The following is a 22,246-nucleotide window of genomic DNA, read 5'->3' as shown; positions in this document are numbered from 1 at the left end:
TAGTGATCTGTACCCAGAACAAAATCTGCTGCAGAATGTATGTTACTCTGGCGATGAACACCGGTAAAGGACAACCCATGCATGGTACCTTAAACCCAGGGTTGACGTAAACCAAACTAAAACTTATCTGGCTAACCACCTAAACTAGCTTCATGTTACAGGCCTCCTTGATCCGCTCTGTTCATAGCACTGCGTTAAGTCTTTTTTGTGCAAGAAAGTTTTCTGTTTGAACAGACCTTTTCTGCTATTATTAATCTTTTTAAACTTTGACACAACCACAATTAAGATGGATATATATTTTCCTCAATAGAGTTCTCCTAATTTAAGCTATTTATTTCAAGCCAAATGGCACGTGGTTGTGTTGGTGACGCATATACGTCCCGGACCGTCAAGGTCATGTGACTTCACCAGACCACTAACCAGGCGAGGAAGCAAGACACACAGGCAGGACACGTGCGGAATGTCACGTCGGAGCCTTACATTATTAAAGACGCCATATATATATATATATATATATATATATATATATATGGCGTCTTTAATAATATATAATGTAGATTACATGGAATACTACAGAACAGTTTACATGTTTTTAGCATTACATGTACAACATATCTACTCAATAAGCTCAACATATCTACTCAATAAGCTCACATATATATATATCTATATATATATAAAACCAGGATGGTCTCGTGAGCTTATTGAGTAGATATGTTGTACATGTAATGCTAAAAACATGTAAACTGTTCTGTAGTATTCCATGTAATCTACATTTCTCATTCTATTGTTTATTAAGTCGTAGACCTACAGCTGCGCCTTGAAATGAAGGGGACGTGACTATTTTGTCCAATCAGAGAAGAGAATGGGTGTGGTCAGTTGACGTGAGGTCAAACCCACTCGACTTGAACGTGCACGAACAAACGCTTCTGACTGCTGCACAGTTGCATTCAGACACAACGGATTCATTTGACCACATTAAATCTAGGTTTATATATCTGTTTTAAACAGTTGTAAAATTGCACTGACAGTTTGCAACTGAATTTATTTACTGCACATCTTGCTCAATTAAATTTATACCAGTAACCCGCAGCAAAGATGAAGACTAAATTCATCAATGGCATGTCCTCCTCTCCTTCAATGTCTCTGGGTTTATTGGTAAATGAGAATGTCCTCGAAGTCCAGCCAGAAAGTGTGACCGACTGCAAAGACATTATTCGACTGGACGAGCCCGACCATCAGACGAAGCATAATGCGTATCAGTGGTGTAAAGAATTTCTTCACGGAGGCTGGAAAGCCATAGATGAGGATGATTTCCAAATCTCTATCATCAGGTATTCTGCTTTGCTACGTGAGGCGTGTAATCGAACGTCATTACTTGTGTCGCAGATGGCAATTTTTCATTAAAAGCGTCAGGAAGTAGGCGACATGATCACTGTAAATGCCTAATTTCGCTCTCTTTTTTGCGAGGAAACATTTGTTTACAATGTACAGTAAGTTTAGCTCACTTTGGTCATTAGATAATAAAGGATTGCTCGACATTAGTGTAATGTGCTTCAGTTTCAACGACCGTGGTGTTGTCTCAAAAGCAAGTGAGCTGCCTAAGGAGCATTTTGTGGCATCATGCTGCAGAAATTATCCCTAAAATGCTGTCTAGGTAGGCAGCTCAATAGGTTTTGGGACAGACAGTATTCTATATTTTTTCTATGTCCTACACATGGTAAGGAATTATTTGATAATAAAACAATTCACAAGACATAAGTGTTCTAACCTATATGTTTTGCTTTCAGGGGAGGTCTCAGTAACAAACTATTCCTCTGCGCTTTGCCAGAGAAGCAACCAAGCCTTGGAGACGAACCACGGAACGTGCTCCTTCGCCTATATGGAGAAATTCTGCAGGTGTTTTATTAGTTGTTTACTTTGTGTAACATGAATGAATTTAGTGACAAATTGTGTTGTCAGGTCTAAACAAATTGCATGCTTAATTTAGGATTTTCTGCTTATATGCACAGAATATGAGAAGACGAGTCCATAGCTGAAGGTCAGCACTTTCATTCATTAGAAACCTTTAAAAAAAACAAGAACATTAACACATCCAGATTTGACACATTATACATGTTCAGTGATAAAACATATAGGTCAGGATTTTGTGTTTATACCTCAGAAGCAAGGTCAGGAGGACACATACCTCATGTCAATTGTTAGAAACTACTGACCTGATGTGTCTTTATGTATTGTGTATTTGGCGTGTAAGAGAGAGAGAGAACGCATATGTGTTTACCCTCTAAGTTTTAAAGAGGCAGTTTTTGTTGGGTGATATACCTCTACGGCTGTACATGCGTGTCTTCTTTGCCGTAGGCTTGCCAAAGGAGCGTGCCTTGAGCACACTTGTTCCAGGTGATACCAGCATACGACTCACGGTACAGTATGCGATCCCTGAAGCCACAGCATTGTCTTCAACCACGTTTATGCGCATCTCAATCTTTAAAATCTTTGAGAAATATGCTCACGCCGTGCATTGCTGAAGTATTCTCTGTCTCTGCCTGCTTTCTCTTAATGCTTTAAAACCTTTGGAAAAATATTTATATGGTGGTTAGATTAACAAATGAAAGGAGCGAAACAATGGCATTCCACTTATGGTTCATATAGAGAAATAATAGTTTGAACAAATGAAAAATATTTTTGACAATATATTTTCTTGTTTAGTGTCTTTAAAAAATATTATAAAATATCTTAAAGGTGCACTCAGTAAGTTTTTTTCCTCAGAATTCCTCATTACATGAATTGTAATTTTGCAATATATGTAGGAAATCAGGACCGCTCAAATTAATCTGAAGACTCCAGTCATATCAGTAACCAATGCCCATTTGGGAGAGAAAGTCCTCATGGTGGCGTAGTGACTCAATCCGGGTGGCGGAAGACAAATCTCCGTTACCGTTAACCCGCGCATCTTATTGTGTGGTTTATTTAGTACATTACTGCAGAGACCTAACGCGTGTGGAGGCTCACGCCATCCACCGCGCATCCACGCACAACTAACCACGCACCCCACCGAGAGTGAACCACATTATAGAGACCACAAGGAGATTACCCCATTTGACTCTACCCTCCCTAGCAACTGGTCTAATTTGGATGCTTAGGAGACCTGTCTGGAGTCGCTCCACATGTCCTGGATTCGAAATTGCGAACTCCAGGGGTGGCAGTCAGAGTCTTTACATGCTGATCTACCCAGGCCCCCCATAAAAGCTGTTTTATTCTACATTGAGAGGGTCCAAACATGGGGGCTGACATGTTAGAATCACATGACTAGCTGAATACTACTCTCTTAATCTCAGTAACTGTGCTGTTATTTGACACTTTCACTCATTCATTAAATCATGGCTGTATGTGAATACTAAATTTCTACAATGGCATCTGAAACTGAAAACTATTGATTTTAAATTATGTTGTATCCAAGTCGCTAGGTGTCAGTGTAAGTCCAAGATGACACAAAGACAAGTTACTGAGTGCACCTTTAACATATTTTAATCTATAATAAAATATACACTATAATATTTTTTATATATATTACATGATAGACATGTTAATAGGTAATTTATACAGTAGATAAAAATGGATCCAGTTTTAAGTGATGGCATGTTACTATTGTTTTTTGCTTTTAGATTTTTGGTGATTAGTGAAAAGTTGCTTTTAATCACTAAATATTTTGGTAATTTATTTCAAGAAAAGGTGGTCACAATGCTTATGATGTCATACCTGATAAGGTGTCGGTAGGTCCACAGTCCAATCCTCTTAAGTCATGTGTTTATACATGGAAATATCATTAGTTGTAGTCATATTAAAAATTCCAGCATGTGTGGACTTTGCTACACTGTGATCCACATATACAACTCATTACACATAAAATGAACTTCACTAAGCCATTTTGTTAATTTTTAAACTATGCTCTCATAGTAACCCATCTTGACCAGTATTTAACTAGACACATTTTATTGCTCTCCCTAGCATTCATGTTTCTCGTGAGATTAAAAATAGTGTTCATTACCATAGACACCAAACCCTCTAGAAATCTTTTAAATCTAATGGAGGATGGCTTTGGGTACTACATATTTATGCTTGGTGTCAATGGATCATGGTTTTGATAATTGCTGTTATAAAATAATTTGATCATGCAACCCCCCTCCCCCTCCTCCTCCTCACCAGTGCAATTAAATAAAATAATATTTTGGGTTAGCATCCAGGGAAGTCAAGCCTCTTGTGCAACAGGCCATAAATTCCTAGCTCTCAGCCGTCTCTAAAGCTTGTTAACTCTTATTCTTTCTTGATCATAAATAAATGCATTCATTTTAAATGCACTTTCTTACTGTGCTGCCACCGACATGGTCTCATTACTTTATAGTGAATAAAATTGTCACTGAATGTAAATGGGAAGACGGCTCTGTCATTTATTGTTGTTGTTTTATATGAATAGGACCAAACTGATCTGTGACAAAATTAACTCTGTACTTATGGTTAGTCTTTTGCTTTTTCTTTTATTGCTAGATGTCCTGTAATAAAGGGGATTCCAGACAGTCAAACACAGATCACTTTCAAGTAAGTAAGAAAAAAAAGTCAATTTTTGGGTTTTTGTTGTATATAAGCTAAATTTACAAAGTTTGGACATGCCTATTAATTCTTTATTATTACTATTTTACCCTTTTTAGAATTAAAGCTATGAAACACAAACAGGAAGTATGTATCTTATAGTATTTGATATTTTTAGCTTCTTTTTAATTTTTTTTTATTTAATCCCATTTCTCCCAATTTGGAATGCCCAATTCCCACAACTTAGTAGGTCCTCGTGGTGGTTACTTACCTCAATCCGGGGGGTGGAGGACAAGTCTCAGTTGCCTCCGCTTCTGTGACCACCAATCGGCGCATCTTATGTTGCTCATTGTGCATGACACCGCAGAGACTCCCAGCATGTGAAGGCTAATGTTACTATCTGCGATCCACGCACAACTTACCATGTGCCCCATTCTGAGCGAGAACCACTAATCGTGACCACAAGGAGTTTACCCCATGTGACTGGGCCAATTTGGTTGCTTTGGAGACCTGGCTGGTGTCACTCAGCTCACCCTGGATTCAAACTCATGACTCCAGGGGTGGTAGTCAGCATCAATACTGAACTACCTATGCCCCCGATATTTTTAGGTTCTTTAAAGTAGGTGCCCGTTGCCTAGATTACCTCTCTGGACATTATCTCAACCATCTTCATGAGGTATCCACCTATAGGTACTTTAAAACAGTATTAAAGGAGTTCTGTATGTATGCTAGGGACTTGTTGGGTGTTTTTCATTCACTCTCTGCTCCAACTCATCCATTTAAAATTGGAACCTACATTTGTCACCATTTAGGTGCAATTAATATTAGTTTAGAAAACTATTCAAGCATTTCAAGCATTTAAGACTGAGCCTTTTGATCCAAAGGTTAATGAAAAACAAATTGTCAAGTGTGTCCAAACTTTTGATTGGTTGTGTATAAATATGACAGCCTCTAAACTACATTTTAAAGACACTCTTCATTATTCCACATCACCAAATATGTTATATAGCACTTAAAAGGCCAATGAGAGGAACAGGAACTTTTTTTCTGTTTCGTAAATATTGCACTATGCTCTCTTTATGCTTTTTGTGGCCAAAAATACGAAAAGCATGGTTGATGTTATGCTTCCCTCCCATTCTAAGAGAACTTCATCAACCTCGAAGGCAGAGGGACATGCCAATGGGGTCATCAGATATGTTTTGCTTGGACCTTTCTTGATTGTAATTACATTCTTGTACTTAAGTGGATTGTTTGCAGGGGAAATTGTAGTTTTCTTTGTCTGATGGTCACTGGGGTTCTCTCTTAATAATGAAACATGTTGCTGTATAATTCGCTATAACATCTCTGTGTGATTTGTCCCAGCTATTGGGAGAGATGAACCAGAACTGATAACCATTAGACAGAAACCCTTACTCATTCCCTGACACCATTTAAATTCTCAAAGTTGCATTATTTGCCTGAGAGTCACGTAGGAATGGATCCTATTAGAGGCTTATGCCAGCATTAACCTCACTGTCTACGATTCAGCATTAGCTGTCTCCTCTGTCTGGCATTGGCAAACTTTGCTTCATTCTGTTTTGCTTATATAATAATACCCGTAGAATCGATTTTCAGGTGGATTTTTGTACCCTTATCAGGGCATAATGTTTCTACATACAATACAGGTAAAAAAAAATAACTTCTACTAGTCAAATTCTATAAGGCAACATTGCATGTGTCTTTATCAGAGCAGGCAATCCAATAATGTAATAATTGTAGTATTATATTGCATTTTTATACGATATGTAATATATGCGATCTCATTTCATTCAGTCCTGAAAAGTATTAATCATTTTCTTTCAATGGTTCCACTAGTCCACTATATTTTGGAACAGAGTAATAGTGTTCAGTCCATTTATGAAAACAATAGATGAAAAAAAAATCTAATTAATATTTTTTTGCCACCACATTTGAAACGTTTTGGGCATTTATTTTTTACTTTCTATGGCATTTCTACCCCAAGTCCCAGTTAATTTCTGACTCTGGTGTGCATCGACAACCTCCTTTAGAAGTGCACTCAGAGTAACACAAAAGGCCATCAGAAGAACTCCGATGGACTTCCCCTCAATGGACATTGCGAACACCTGCATGTAGATGCAGTCCTTGTGCTGATCTGCTCAAGTAATCTAGTGATTATGCATGTTTATGAACAAGCATGAAGCTCTGGAAAAAACCCAGCAGCTGCTGCTCAGCGATCACATGACCACTGCTTAGCCAGAAGAAGGGGGTGGGGTTTGGAGACAAGGAGGGAGGGACAGAGCAAAGAGGCAGGTGTTTCTCAAAGACCCAAATATAGATTTCTATTGTAGCGTCACTGAACGCATTTAAATAATGAAGTGGTAGAATTTGCAGCCTGTTTTGCAACATGTTTGTGTTCATAAGATGAAATCATACATCCACTAATTACCTTGGGACCAGATGGTTAAAATTACTGAGCAACATATGCAATACATTTCCTACATTTTTAATGAGTTACATAGAGGGTTCGTTTCATAGAAATTAAAAAATGCATTATCATTTACTCACCCTTATGACTGTAAACCGTATGACTTTCTCTCACAAAATGACAAAAAAACACCATTAAACCAAAAAAGTCAGATATCTTTTTAGCGACTTCAGGGCGAGTAAATAATCAGAATGAAACATTTTTGGTGAACTATTCCTTTGAGCATCCAAAAGTGTCAAAGTGCTCAAATACATTTTTGCAATGAACAAAATTGTATATTTTGATTGAAGAATGCACAAGTTCCTACTCCCAAGCAAAGCAATGTGTTTCCAAAGTTTGTTTTTAAGGAAGTTTAATTTCCTTTCAAGTTTTTCCATCAGAATTGCACTCCAATGGGAAGCTCGTAGTGTGCTGTTGTATTTCTGAGAGGATGGAATGTTTTTTTTAAACTCTAGATCAACCGCTATTCCCTCAACAGGTTTATTGTGCAATCGCATGCCATTCTTGTGCATAATCAAACACTGGGGAAAAGGAAGCAGTACTTTTATCTACAGTTGTAAAATAAAAGACTAAAACATTATTTGGTTAAGTTACTGTTTGCACAGACAATATTTGTACATACTGCATTTTTATGTAGAGTATAACGGTACATAAAGTTTCTTTGATCGGATTTGTTGAAATTGTTGGTATTGATTCAATTTTGATTGGATGCTTAAATAAACACACTGTAATAAAGCTGAATATTGCAGTATGTTCCAGTGTTGTTTTAACTGAATATCCATTACATTTTTAATGTGCTTTCCCTGCAAGCTGTATAGAAACTATGCCAAGACGATTATCATTGCATTGGAAAAGTTTTTCTTCAGCAATGTCATTTGGTATTGTCGAAGCAAGAGGCATTCTTGATTTGATATAGTTATTATTCACATGTAAATGTTTGGTTTTGGTTATTTGTCATTTAGCATACACACTTCATTCAAAGTGACTTACATTACACTAATTACAGGAACATTTATGCAATCTGGACTGTAAGGATCTTTATAACATTTTACAGATGATATTCCTGTTTGTCATCAAAACTGTTTCATAACATTATTTTATTGTCATATTTGCAGTCAGAGTGAATTTGAAAAAGATTCTCATACTTATGAATCAGTTATGCTTGCAATTTCAAAAGATTACCCATACAGAATATTTTAGATAAAAGCATTAGTTCAAAGACCAAAACAAAATGACTGGCACCTGGTAAATATATAAGCTATCTGTGCTCTGTTCTTATTTGAGTTCTGATAGAAAGGAAAGAATCAAAAACAGAAGCCTTGAACTTTTAAATTTGTGGCAGAGATCCATTAAGCAAATACTTCTTCCAGATAGGAACAGGGCTCTTGGTTCTGCATATTTACACTTGGCACAGGCATGTTCAAAAACAGGCTTAATGTCATTCCAAGTTAAGCAGTCACAATTAATGATGGGATGTTTGGCAAGTCCAGTCTCTCCCAGCACAATTGCCTCTCTTGTTGTTTTTTTTTTTTTTTTTTTTTTTTTCATTCAACTCATTTTGCCATTGAGTTTGCTGGTGCCAATCAGCACTATTTGAAAATAGTTGGCTTGTAGACTGAATAGATTTCTGTTCAAACATTGTGTAAAGGCTTCCTTTCATGCATCTCAGTTTTTAAGTTATTTAATTTCTGCTGAACTTCTTATAGGGAGTATGGCAATTGAAGATCCAATCAGAGCAATTTAAAGGCTAAAACCAAAGTTCTACATTTGGATTACTTTGATTAAAAGTTTGATTTGTTTTGAGTAAATATAAAATGTGAAAGTTATTATAAAAAGTGTTTTCGATACTGATGTGATTGTGTGCCAACCAGGCATCTTAACTAGCTTAACCAACTAGTTTTTAGGTGCTAAACATGTCTATGCTGGTCCAACAGCTAGACCAGCACTCACCAGCATAAACCAGCTTAGTCTGGTCTTTTCAGCAGGGATTAACAAGTCATTTGTCCAATCATAACAGGTTTTCATAGCAGCCGCTTTGGTTTGGTGATAGTGGAGGTGGATAAATCTTGAAGATTGCCTTAAATGGATAATTGTCGAAAATATATTGTAGTGAGACACTACTATTGTAGTGTGTACTGAATCAGTTTTATATGTCTTTACAGGGAGCTGATGCCATGGTACTGGAGAGTGTGATGTTTGCTATTCTGGCCGAGCGAGAGCTTGGACCGAAGCTTTATGGCATCTTTCCTCAGGGGAGACTTGAACAATTTGTCCCAGTGAGTCTTAATGTGTTGCGCTGGTATGATAATTGAGCAGACAGTCGTAAAACACAGCGCTTATCATGTGTTTTGACACTCATGTATTTAAATATGTCTTGCATATCAAGACAAATCATATGCAAGAGTGGAGTACAATGACAGCGGAAACCTCTAGGCAAATATCCCTTTGTCACTTTTTCCACTTTTAAAGGTTGCAGATGTTCCAGGCTTTTTAAAATATGCATAGAATCTAAAGCCTGAAGCTTAATGTGTTATATATTTTGTGGCTGCCGTTTATTTCTTGTTGCCATTTAATTAGCAAAACACAAACTGATATGGCAATATTTCTGTCTGCAGAGCCGAAAACTGTCCACAGATGAGCTGAGTGTCCCTGGAATATGTGATGAGATTGCTGAAAAGATTGCCAAATTTCATGCAATGAGAATGCCTTCCAACAAGGAGCCAAAGTGGCTGTTTGGCACCATGGAAAAGTGTGTGACCATAAAACATCCAATTAATTAAAGCTAGACTGTTTGTCTTACAAATGTTCATGCTTGGTTGGTGGGGAACTGCATCATTCGTTTCAAGATGTTAGCAAGACTGAGTTTCATTCTGGTTAAATTTGAACAACCATGAAAGCACTATATTATGTTGCATGATGAAACTAACAAGGCAAAATATGAAGACTATGAATACTTATTCCCTGGGGGTACAATGTAAAAAATTATGAAACCAAGAAAAAGATAAACTTTTAACCCTGACGCTGTCTGGAAACCCCCATAGTTTTTAGTATTTTCACTGGGAAATAACAATATATTAATCGTATTTACCATCTTTTGTTACAAAATGTGACACAATTTCCCTCTAGATTTCTTAATAGCTATGTTACAATTAAATTAAAAACAATTGTTTTAATTCTTACTGTGTGCATTTGCCATAAGTTCTGAGGTATATTTGTTTGGTTGTAATTTTGTTGGTTTAGGTACATGGATCAAGTGCTTCAGCTAACTTTCATCAAGGAGTCCCATCTGCGGAATGTTTCCCGTCTTTTGAGCTTTAACTTGCCTCAAGAGATGGACAATCTCAAGTAAGATCTTATCTATGTTAAAATCCAGATATTGTATAGTACATAAATGTCAATTTTATTTCAGAGCAAATATCATTTTATCTTGATTGTCAAATGTTTTCTTGTGCATTGTTTACCTGCTTTACCTGAATCCTAAGAAACGTTACAATTCAGGACATTGACTATGTTTACATGTACACCAGAAAGCAGCTTTTTTTTTCAAGAAAGTGGATTATTACGAGAAAGTAGCATTCCCATTTACATGCACTGTGTAAGCAGTGTACTCTTTACTCCAATACATGCGGCTCGGTCAGCAAGCAGCTTTCTCCACAGCAATGTAATTTAGGTACATGCAATTACGACGCTTGTGTAAATCACAAACATGGTACCTGAGGAAGACTTCGCAATTTTATTCTCTGTTGTGTCACTTTATTTCCAAATAATCCATTGTTGTTGGCTTTCTATTGTGACTTGCAGGGGAATTGCTCAGCAATAGTGTGGCTTACCTCTTATGTAAAACTGTGGGATTCCCCTAATGTATGTACACATACGCAAACGTTGATGTTGTACATTGGTGTTTCAGAGTGCTGCTTACTGCAAAAAACCCTGGAATAAACTGTTTTCTTATGTGGTCATTGAGAGTAGGGATGCACCGAAATGCAAATTCTGGGCCGAAACCGAAAATCCAGGATGCACTTGGCCGAAAACCGAAACCGAAATTTTTACCTATTTAAAAAAAAAAAAAATGTTGTGTATAATTGTATTAATTTGATACTTTTTCATTAATTTCATGAATTTAATTAATCTGAAATGAAAAACTACAAACCAATAAAATAAATCACACTTTTATTGAAAGTAGCACAACAAAATTGGACAAAAAATATATTAAAACTATATTAAATATTATTCTTCTTTCAGTTCTGTAAAAATCTAATTTTACAGATTTTATTAACAATTATCCAAATAATGTAAAGTTTTAGAAAACTATTATATGCACAACAACAGTCAAGAAATGAACTTAGCTAGCATCTTTCAAAAAGTTTAAATATGCAACAGTAATTTTAATTAAAACAACAGGCAGAACACAGAATGGCAGAGGGCCTCTATTCCACTGATCTACAGGTCCTTCTCAAAAAATTAGCATATTGTGATAAAGTTCATTATTTTCCATAATGTAATGGTAAAAATTAAACTTTCATATATTTTAGATTCATTGCACACCAACTGAAATATTTCAGGTCTTTTATTGTTTTAATACTGATGATTTTGGCATACAGCTCATGAAAACCCAAAATTCCTATCTCAAAAAATTAGCATATCATGAAAAGGGTCTCTAAACGAGCTATTAACCTAATCATCTGAATCAACTAATTAACTCTAAACACCTGCAAAAGATTCCTGAGGCTTTTAAAAACTCCCAGCCTGTTTCATTACTCAAAACCGCAATCATGGGTAAGACTGCCGACCTGACTGCTGTCCAGAAGGCCATCATTGACACCCTCAAGCAAGAGGGTAAGACACAGGAAGAAATTTCTGAACAAATAGGCTGTTCCCAGAGTGCTGTATCAAGGCACCTCAGTGGGAAGTCTGTGGGAAGGACAAAGTGTGGCAAAAAACGCTGCACAACGAGAAGAGGTGACCGGACCCTGAGGAAGATTGTGGAGAAGGATCGATTCCAGACCTTGGGGGACCTGCGGAAGCAGTGGACTGAGTCTGGAGTAGAAACATCCAGAGCCACTGTGCACAGGCACCAGAAACAGCGGCAGAAGCGCCTGACCTGGGCTACAGAGAAGCAGCACTGGACTGTTGCTCAGTGGTCCAAAGTACTTTTTTCGGATGAAAGCAAATTTTGCATGTCATTCGGAAATCAAGGTGCCAGAGTCTGGAGGAAGACTGGGGAAAAGGAAATGCCAAAATGCCTGAAGTCCAGTGTCAAGTACCCACAGTCAGTGATGGTCTGGGGTGCCATGTCAGCTGCTGGTGTTGGTCCACTGTGTTTTATCAAGGGCAGGGTCAATGCAGCTAGCTATCAGTAGATTTTGGAGCACTTCATGCTTCCATCTGCTGAAAAGCTTTATGGAGATGAAGATTTCATTTTTCAGCACGACCTGGCACCTGCTCACAGTGCCAAAACCACTGGTAAATGGTTTACTGACCATGGTATTACTGTGCTCAATTGGCCTGCCAACTCTCCTGACCTGAACCCCATAGAGAATCTGTGGGATATTGTGAAGAGAAAGTTGAGAGATGCAAGACCCAACACTCTGGATGAGCTTAAGGCCGCTATCGAAGCATCCTGGGCCTCCATAACACCTCAGCAGTGCCACAGGCTGATTGCCTCCATGCCACGCCGCATTGAAGCAGTCATTTCTGCAAAAGGATTCCCGACCTTATGTGCATAACTGAACATAATTATTTGAAGGTTGACTTTTTTTGTATTAAAAACACTTCTTTTATTGGTTGGATGAAATATGCTAATTGTTTGAGATAGGAATTTTGGGTTTTTATGAGCTGTATGCCAAAATCATCAGTATTAAAACAATAAAAGACCTGAAATATTTCAGTTGGTGTGCAATGAATCTAAAATATATGAAAGTTTAATTTTTATCATTAAATTATGGAAAATAATGAACTTTATCACAATATGCTAATTTTTTGAGAAGGACCTGTATATAAAACTATAATATATAATTATATATATAGATCAGTGCTCTATTCTGTTTATGTAAACGTATGTACACTTTAAGTGAAAATGATTGTGCAAAACAGCAGTAATTGAACTAAATCCAACCTCAACTGTAAACGACAGATGTATCCTCAAGTGAAGAACAAGTGTAATGTAATTGCTATACACATCATATTGGACCGCTTTCTATTTAACTACAAGTGACAGGTTTCTCTTCAAGAACAAAAGTTGCTAAACTTTCTGACAGTCTCTCCTGTCAGAAAGCTCATCAAGAACATGAGATGCTGCACTGAACAGTCTCTCACTCTTTGTGCTGGTGCTTGGGCAGATAAATACCTGTGCGCAATCCGTGCAAGCAAAGGAAAGCGGTCTTTGTTTATGCGACCGTAGTCAAGGGGATTGTCGCTTCTGGCGTAGTTCAGATAAATACGTCTCAAGTTGTGGTGTAGCTGCGCTAGTTGTGTCATTTTCCTGTAGAATCTCTTGCTGTATTCTGTATATATATATCTTGAAAGTTCTGCTGAATAAACACTGCAGATCGCAAATTTGATGTCCTTATCAGAAACTTTGAAGAATTTCCATACCGCTGACATGATCGGCCTTTATTTGGTAGCGCCATTGTGGAATTATTTAACAGCTGTGATAAGGGCTACATCGATCCAGATTGAAATCTGAGCACTGAGGGGCGGAGCGAGGAGGTATATATTTTCGGCCTTTTTTCTCTTTCGGCCGAAAACCGAAAGTGCTATTTTCGGCCGAAAATTTTCGGCGGCCGAAATTTCGGTGCATCCCTAATTGAGAGTGACTGATAACAAGTGGCTGGTCACTATTGCCATGGTCTTTTGAATAGTTATTTAAGTGGCTGTTTGTGTACACAGGTGTCTACTTGAATCTACTCCCTCCCCCGTTGTTTTCTGCCACAATGACTTGCAAGAAGGTTAGAAATCTGTTAAGTAATCTGTATTCTTGCGTTCCTAGCAATGGTTCACTGGATTTTAAATAAAATCGTTTAAGATTAATGTCATGCTTTCCCTTTCTTTTTTAAACAGGAAACATCTTGCTCCTCAGTGGTCGTGAAAACACAGACAGACAGAGGCTCATGTTGATTGACTTTGAGTACAGCAGCTACAACTACAGGTCTGTAATGTTCATTCATATACTTAGATTTTTATAATTATTCCACACATTATGGTCCCTTCCTAACAGATTACTGTATCTTAAGCTGCATATAACTATTAAAGGGATAGTTCATGCAAAAAAAAAGTATAATAATAATTCTGTCATGTCATGTTGTTCCAAAACTATATGATATTTATTTTAAAAATTTTTGTGGAACACCGCAGGTTATATTAGGCAGAATGACAGCCTCAGTCACCATTCACTTTCATTGTATGTAAAAAAAAGTTGCAATGAAAGTCAATGGTGACTGAGACTATTATCTCATTTTTGTTCCACAAAAGATAGAAAGTCATATGGGTTTGGAACAACATGAAGGTATATAATGACAGAATTTAATTTTGTTAGGGTGAACTATCCCTTTAAGAAAAATAATTTACTCTTTGTTTTTGCAACAACCAGATGTTTGATGGGAATTCTGAAGTTCTTTGATCCTTCCCAAAACATTTTGGAACCAAATTAAAGGGCTCACAATTTCTCTCTACTTTTTTGATCAGTTTGGAATGCTTTTGGCACCACATTTTTTGGAAGGGACCTCCAGAGTTGCTGGGCAGTCAATACACTGTTGATAGAGTATTTACATTCTTGCACATGCTCAGAGACAGGCCTCACTGAGGATCCTTGGACTCTCAAGCTCTAAACTGTAACAGTGAAACTTCTGAGAACTATAAAAGAATCGTTTTCATAGAAGAGGGTCTTGCCCAATGTTTCCTCTATCGAGTTGTGAGCCTGCAGCCTGAATTGAAAGTGATAAGAAGAGTGTCTACCATGAAATAATACCAAAAACAACACTCTAATGCAATTTCTATTGCATTATATTTGCTGGCTGCACTGAAAATCTAACCACATAGCATGACTATTATAGTCCATGACTAGTATTGACTCTTATGAACCGGTTCTTTTAATGCAGCGCACCAAACGACTCACCAACTTGAGATAATTGTTTGAATCAGTGTGACGATCATTAAAATCTGTAAATACATATATATATATGCTCTAGTATGTTTTCTTTTTTCCACTCGTGTCATCCAGTGACAGTGCTTGTCAGTTCACCAGCAAAGCCAGGGGTGAGCAGTAGCAAATGAAGCCTGGCCTTCATAGCCACAAAGATGTACTCTTTGTTTGGTTTCCAGAGCAGCTGTGAGTCTCTTCACAAAGACCTACACAGCCCTGCTGTTCGTACTTATTAGGAATGAAGCCCTTCCAATCAGCATATCTTGAAAGCAAGAGTAATGTTATCTCATGTTTGTTTGTCTTGACTCAAAGCATTGCTATTTGCAGGTGGTTAACAAACAAGTTAAACAAATGAATGCTTAGTGATACCCTTTATCCTAATTAATGAGATGCAGAAGCATCTTGATAAACAGCATTGAGACAATGTCAGTTAACGGTATGGCTTTTATTATAATTTGGGCCATGCTTATGTTTAAGGAGCCTTTATAACATACAGATTACAGCATTGCTGCAGATGTAGGAATTGTGGGATTGGTTGTATCTCATTCCAGTTTCTAGTCTAATCTTTTGGATACATTCTGCTAACAAGGCTATACCAATATTTAGCATTTGTAGTGAATCATTAATTATTTTAATATTCTAGTGCTGGATAGCCCTACACTTTCTTATCAGAACAAAACAGGTTTCAACATTGCACAAATAAATAATATTAATTTCTTACTCATTATTTTTGTCTTGTTTTCATGTAAAATATCTAAACATCCATGTAACAGGGTAAGTGATGGGTAAGGAGGAGGCGTGAACCGGCTAAATGGTCAACATAAAGTTTAATGATAAAACTCAATAATAAACAAACATAAACAAACACAGACGCACATGCAGCATGTTAGGTGGCAACCAAAAATAATTACACAATCATGCAAAATCACAAATATGCAAATGACAATGAAAAGGTTGATTGGTGTCTCTTCTTTTCCCACAGAGGATTTGACATTGGAAACTTTTTCTGTGAGTGGATTTATGATTACACCTTTGACAAGTTTCCATTTTTCAAGACCAACACTAAAAATTATCCCACCAAAGCACAGCAGGTTTGTTAAATTATACTTTTAGCTACTTTTTGTACTTTTGTTCTTCACTCATGACAATTAGTTTATATTTCATCTTGTTTTCCTCAGATGCATTTCTTTCAAAGTTATCTGTTGGAATCAGACATTGGATTTGAAACCTTGAGTGAGGAGCACCAGCTGAAACTCCAAGAGGACATGCTGGTTGAAGTTAACAGGTGATAATACTTAAATAAGTCAGTGAGGCAGTCCATGTGTTTTAGAGTAAACGTTTATGTGCTGTGAGCAGGAGACCACAGCATTCCTATTTCCTCTAAGAGCAAAGAAAAATCCACTATCACGTTTACATGACTTTTAAAAAGAGGAAGACATTGAAATGAGGCCCATAGAACCAAGAGAAAAAACAATGACATTATCCCTTTGAGACTTACTGTACTAGAATGGATAGAGTGAAATTGATCTTTGGACTTCGTCCAACAGTGATTTATATTTCCAGGAGCTGGAGTCTCTGTTAGTTCACCAAACTTTCAATCCAACTGTATTTAATGCTCTCTCATTTAGGTTCGCACTGGCCTCCCATTTCTTCTGGGGATTGTGGTCTATGATCCAGGCCAAAATATCAACTATTGAGTTTGGGTACATGGTAAGTTATTGCAGCAATGCTGTCATGTCTTTGTGTTCCCATGTGTTGAGCTACTGCTTTTGAACAAGAAAGAAGCTCATTTTACACAGTGCGCATCTTATGTAAGCCAAGCATTTTATCGATGGAGATCAACTGTGTAAAGATATGGTCACTGCAATATTTGTGCTGCTTGACAACCCTTTGAACTGTACACAGATAGTTGTGAGGTCAGGGTAACATGAATTTGTCAAATACTGAATTTGTAGCATAGCTAATGGTTTGGATGTAAAGTGTTATATAATTTGTGCTTCATAATAATTTATTTTTGGATCAAGACTTACTGACCAGTTCTTATTCCACACAGGAGTATGGCATGGCCAGGTTTGATGCATACTTTGAGCTGAAGAGGAAGCTCAGGCTTTGAAGGAAATGTGCATTAATTCCCAATGGAGAGAAGGGAGGGGGAACAACCAGTTGTATGTTGACAGGAAAAGAGTGGGGCAAAGTTTGAATGTGCTTAAAAGAGGATGCTCTGCCTTTGCAATGATTATACCATGCTGCATGGACCAATGCAATGAGTGTCCCATGAGCTGCTTCTTAGTGTTTACAAATTTAACCATCATACATTAAACACACCTGCCTGAGCTTCTGGACAATTTGAGAATAACTACATTATGTAATGAGACTAATGTCACATACCATAGAAATGTGTCTAGGTTGGAGTAAGGGTGGAGCTGTTAGACTATATTTTATGCATGTAGACTGATTCATATAGTCACGGGATGGTGTGGTGATAAGTAAATTCATCATACTAATCTGTACATTGTGGTGTTTCTTATCACCCGGTCATCTACTGCAGTGTTATCTATACAACTGTTGAAATAAGACACACTGTGAAAGAGTAAGGTTCAACTGCACAGTACCAGAAAATGTTACAACAGACCAAACTAAGTTGACATTTTGGTTCAAATAATTTTCAGTATTGCTCAAGTTTTCTGTTTCCATTTTAATGGGACCTTTTTTATTGTCCTTTTATACTGGATGATTTACCTCTATGCCATGTTCTACTTAAACATCTTGTAGTGAATCATGTCTTCTCATTTCTATTTCCAGTAGTTTAGTAGATCCATGTGATGTGAACAGAAATCCAGTGAGGACCATGCCATCTGCATACTCCTTAGGAGAGTGATGGTATGAAATATACAATCTCAAACAGTGGATAACTTTATGGCTTTGACCATAGTGCTCTCATTCACCTCCTATTTGAGGTGGTTCATGTATATTTTTTTCATTTGATAAGAGACATTAATGTCCAGTAATGTGAAATTACTCCCATTGTATCCGTTTTAAAACGGTGGCCCCTATTATCAGTGCTGGGTAGAAACAGATTATAATAAATTGTATGATTACATATTAATCAGGCAAAGGCAGTAAATTGTTCATAATTTATTGTTCCCTTTAGCTTTTCTTCTTTTTATATATTTACATTTTGTTATTCTAAATCAGCCCTAAGCTTATATTTGTTCAGTAAATACTATATAATGCCACCAGTCCTAAATACAATGAAATGCAATTCACACATATATGCCGATCCGATTGCATTAGTGTGGTAATGTTAGTTTTATTTTAGCAAATTGCTTTTGTACTTTGCTTCAAAAATTTACATGCATGCCCTTTGCTTTATTATTATTTTTTAGATAGTAATTCACAAATACAACTGTTGTTATCTGTTAACACACGTGGATGGCATTTGTACTACCAAAATTTCTGTAGAAAGAACATTTTAGACAACACATACACAAAACATACAAATTCTAATTTTTTGATCCATTACGTTTAATGCATTTGAACAACATTGTCAAAATAGTACAATCTTATCTTACTCAAATGCATGTGACATCAAATAAACAATGTTAAAAGTAATCCAAAAGCAATCAGATTAAATTACTTTAAAATGTAATACATTTTTGTCATGTAATTTGTAATCAGTACCAGATTACAATCAATAATCTACCTAGCACTGCCAAGTATATCTAATAGTGATATATTTAACACATTTGAAAGATTAATACAGTATTCCTACAATGTTTTTTTTTTTGTCTTATGACACTTGGTTCAATTAGTTTAGCTTTGAACAAAGAAGTTAATGTTTATGAATGTTTATTAATTTCTTTTTATAAAATGTTTTACAACTGAACAATGTTTAATTAAGTTCCTTGAGTTTAGTTTGTTTATTTTTTTCATTAACCTTTTTTCATATTTTTGAAATGTAGGTATTGTAATACTGTACAATATTCTGAGGCTGTCTGGCTTTTTTGCTAACAGTGATGTCAAAAGCACTTTCTGAATCAGCTCTGTGAAAAGTTTTAGTATTTGCAAATGTAAATTCTAGTATATTTCTGCAATGGAAGATGTATTTTTCTTAATAAGAAAGTGTTCTCTGTACTTACTGAAATGTTTGAAGGTTCTCTTTGCCATTTTTACTTGTACTTGACTTGTGATTGAATTAATTCTGTTTTCACATATAACACATATCTTAATGTAAACTCTGAACATTTTGAATATTTATTTACCTAACTAGTCTCTAAAAATCTGTACCTAATTTTAGAACATCATTGGACAAAAAGGAAAAAGTGGAAGTTGTTTGAATGTTTAAAAATAATTAAATTTGATTCCTTTGTATTTGGAAGTCAGGTGTTAATCTAGACCAGCATACTAGCCTTACTAAGTCATCAATCTCTACATTAGTATTAAGCATTTTGGGGGGAGAGAGAGAAAGACTTGTTGGATATACATATAAATAATTTAAAAAAAAGTTCTGCTACCAAAAGATGTAAGAAGTGCAGAACAGAATATCAGTGTAATGTACTAATTCATGCTTTGCACATTTACTATAAATAAAGGTTTGCTAAATTATTTTATTGTTTGAATCTCTTGTTTTTTACCCCAGCCCTGATGTCACAAAAAGATTCACTAAACTGTAATTTATTTTTCATTTTCTATAAATAAATAACATTACAAAAAAAAAGACCACATAAAAGAACAATAAATTCTGGTTAGATTTTAGAGGAGTCCCTTCTAAACTGGACCATAAGTCACTTGGATGAGTAATGCAGCTACATGTTTTGCCCTAATCAATGACAACGCTTTTACATATCAAAGTTCATGTGAACAACACTGAAGTATCAAAGTTCTGAATGAATCAAATGATTGGAAGGTAAGGAATTAGGGCCAGACTTTTAACTCTTAACGTTTATTATGTTTGATTACTCAAGATATCAACACTACAACATAAAAGAACCGGTAGCACAAAAAACAGGGTTGGGAATGTTATGTTTTGTTTCCAAATCAACACTATAAAGATAGTTATTAGTGCCATTTTTAATAGTGAATTGTGTATTTATTCTGTAGAAATATTTAGGATCAGGATAGACTGTATGTAGGCCTGTGCAAATTTGAATTAATTTAACTGAATACTTCCTAAACAAAGCACAGAAATGCAGTCATGACCAAAGCTAGTTGTTGCAGTTGCATGAAATGAAAGTATTAGAATTAATCACAGGGACTCAAGCCAGTGAGGTGTGCTTGATTTCTTTATCTAATTTTTGGGAACAGGTTTTTGGCTGTTATCAGTGCTCTCTAACAGATGCCAAAGTGAAAGATCTAGCAGCCCTTCAGCACAGTAAGAATAAAGGAGAGCTCAAGATAGACAGGTTAACTCACATACTGCCCAGAATGTAATCAGGAGGAAAGTAGTGACATGAGGATCATCCGATCACACCCCTATAGAGATATCCTGATATGTGTGTACCGTAGAATGTAATGGGACAGTGAATGGAATGCAGAATTTAATGGTCTGAAAAGCACGATTCAATTTCATGCTTTGTTTTGTTTGCACTGTAAAGCCTTTTGGTCTTTATATGTCTTGGTAGCTAACTTGGTAGTTAATCTCCCCAGTGCAATTCAACCAAAATTGTTTATGTCACATGAATTCACACTCATTTTAATCTCTTAGTTGACTAGTTGAAGAGGAAAATCTGAAATCTTAACATTGTTTTCTCTAGCTATATGACAAAGTACACTTTGACACATGATTCCAGTTAGGTCATGACATCCTGTTTCAGTTAACCTTTTCATAAGTAGAGTCTGATTTCCCCTGCAGTGCCCCCTGGAGTGAGTTATTTGTGCACGTGACACTGCACAGCCGGTAGAGGTGGGCAGAGTGTAGAGGAGTATTTTTTCTTTATTTTATTTACATTTTTGTCATAAAATTGTATAATAAAATACTGTATATAATATAGTAAAAATGGGTTATATCTGCTGTAATGTATTTGTTTTAATTTGTTTTTATAGCTGTAAAAACAAATTAACAAATATTATCAGCAGTCCGGTTTGCCTATATGCACTGTTTGACTTCTCAGACATTGTGTGTGTGTGTGTTTGTGTGTATAAAGTGCTAATGTAAACAGATTTAACAGGCTGCGTACATCGAATAATCACGCTCGATCGACTTGTTTTCACTGTGAGTATACGAGCTGTCGTGGTGCTTTTGTGATAGTTTGCGATAGTCTGTTACATAAATGTGACAGGGCAGAGGGCGGGGCCGGGTCATGATTATACACACCCCGTCCCTTATCAGGCTAATTAAGCCTCTGACAGGGATAAACTGGCCAGGCCGGTTCTCGCCTCCTCCTTTCCCTTATGTTTGCTTTACAATAAAATAAACCTATTATGTGCTTGAAAAGACTCTTTGTGTAGCTATTTGTTTGATGAATGACAACCACTACTAATGTAAACAAATGGCAGCACACATTGGAGGAAGATCGCGTTTGATGTATTGACTGTGCGAATAAGAGCTTTTGGCACGGGCCTGTCTCTCTGTCAGCCTGGGTTTTGGTCTGACAGGGCAGAGGCATTATATGCCCATGTCTGTCTTCGTGTGAGCATGCGGTCCCTATTTTATTCCCAGCTGTGCACTCTTCTATCTTTTTTGTGTAAGCGTGCAGTCTCTGTTTTATTCTCGGCCGTGTGCTCTTCTGTCTGTTGTGTTTCATGTCTGGAGTATGGTGTCTGGGTCCTGAATTCCTGTCTAGTTTGGTTCCGGTCTGTGTCGGGACCCAGATATTCATACTCCTTGTCTGTCTCTTGAATCCGCAGATGCACGTTGCGCTCTCTTTGCGCTGCCTGCCTGGGGCGTGAGCTGTCTTCTTGTTTGTGCTGAGCTTCGGTCACTTCGGTAAGGGGCCAGGTGTGTGTGGCCGGACTCTTAGTGTCTGTTCTTGTCTTGTTTGTTGATTGGCATGAGTGTATATTGCCTCTTTGTCTTGGCGATGTGCACTCATGCCAAT

At 36.7% G+C, this 22,246-nt stretch overlaps 1 protein-coding gene across 1 annotated transcript; it reads left to right on the top strand.

Moving 5' to 3' along the window:
• The first annotated feature begins 922 nt into the window (after positions 1-922).
• Positions 923-19,804, top strand: chka (choline kinase alpha). The gene is made up of 12 exons (XM_052152158.1): positions 923-1,334; positions 1,791-1,899; positions 4,543-4,593; positions 9,232-9,345; positions 9,685-9,818; positions 10,310-10,414; positions 13,958-14,016; positions 14,129-14,216; positions 16,192-16,300; positions 16,388-16,494; positions 16,838-16,919; positions 17,263-19,804. The coding sequence occupies exons 1-12, from the start codon at positions 1,099-1,101 to the stop codon at positions 17,320-17,322; spliced, it is 1,254 nt and encodes a 417-aa protein (XP_052008118.1). The 5' UTR covers positions 923-1,098; the 3' UTR covers positions 17,323-19,804.
• The last annotated feature ends 2,442 nt before the right edge of the window (positions 19,805-22,246 follow it).

The sequence above is a fragment of the Xyrauchen texanus genome, chromosome 21 (genome assembly GCF_025860055.1).
Source record: "Xyrauchen texanus isolate HMW12.3.18 chromosome 21, RBS_HiC_50CHRs, whole genome shotgun sequence".
NCBI classification, from domain to species: Eukaryota; Metazoa; Chordata; class Actinopteri; order Cypriniformes; family Catostomidae; genus Xyrauchen; species Xyrauchen texanus.
This window is presented reverse-complemented; position numbering and strand designations above follow the sequence as displayed.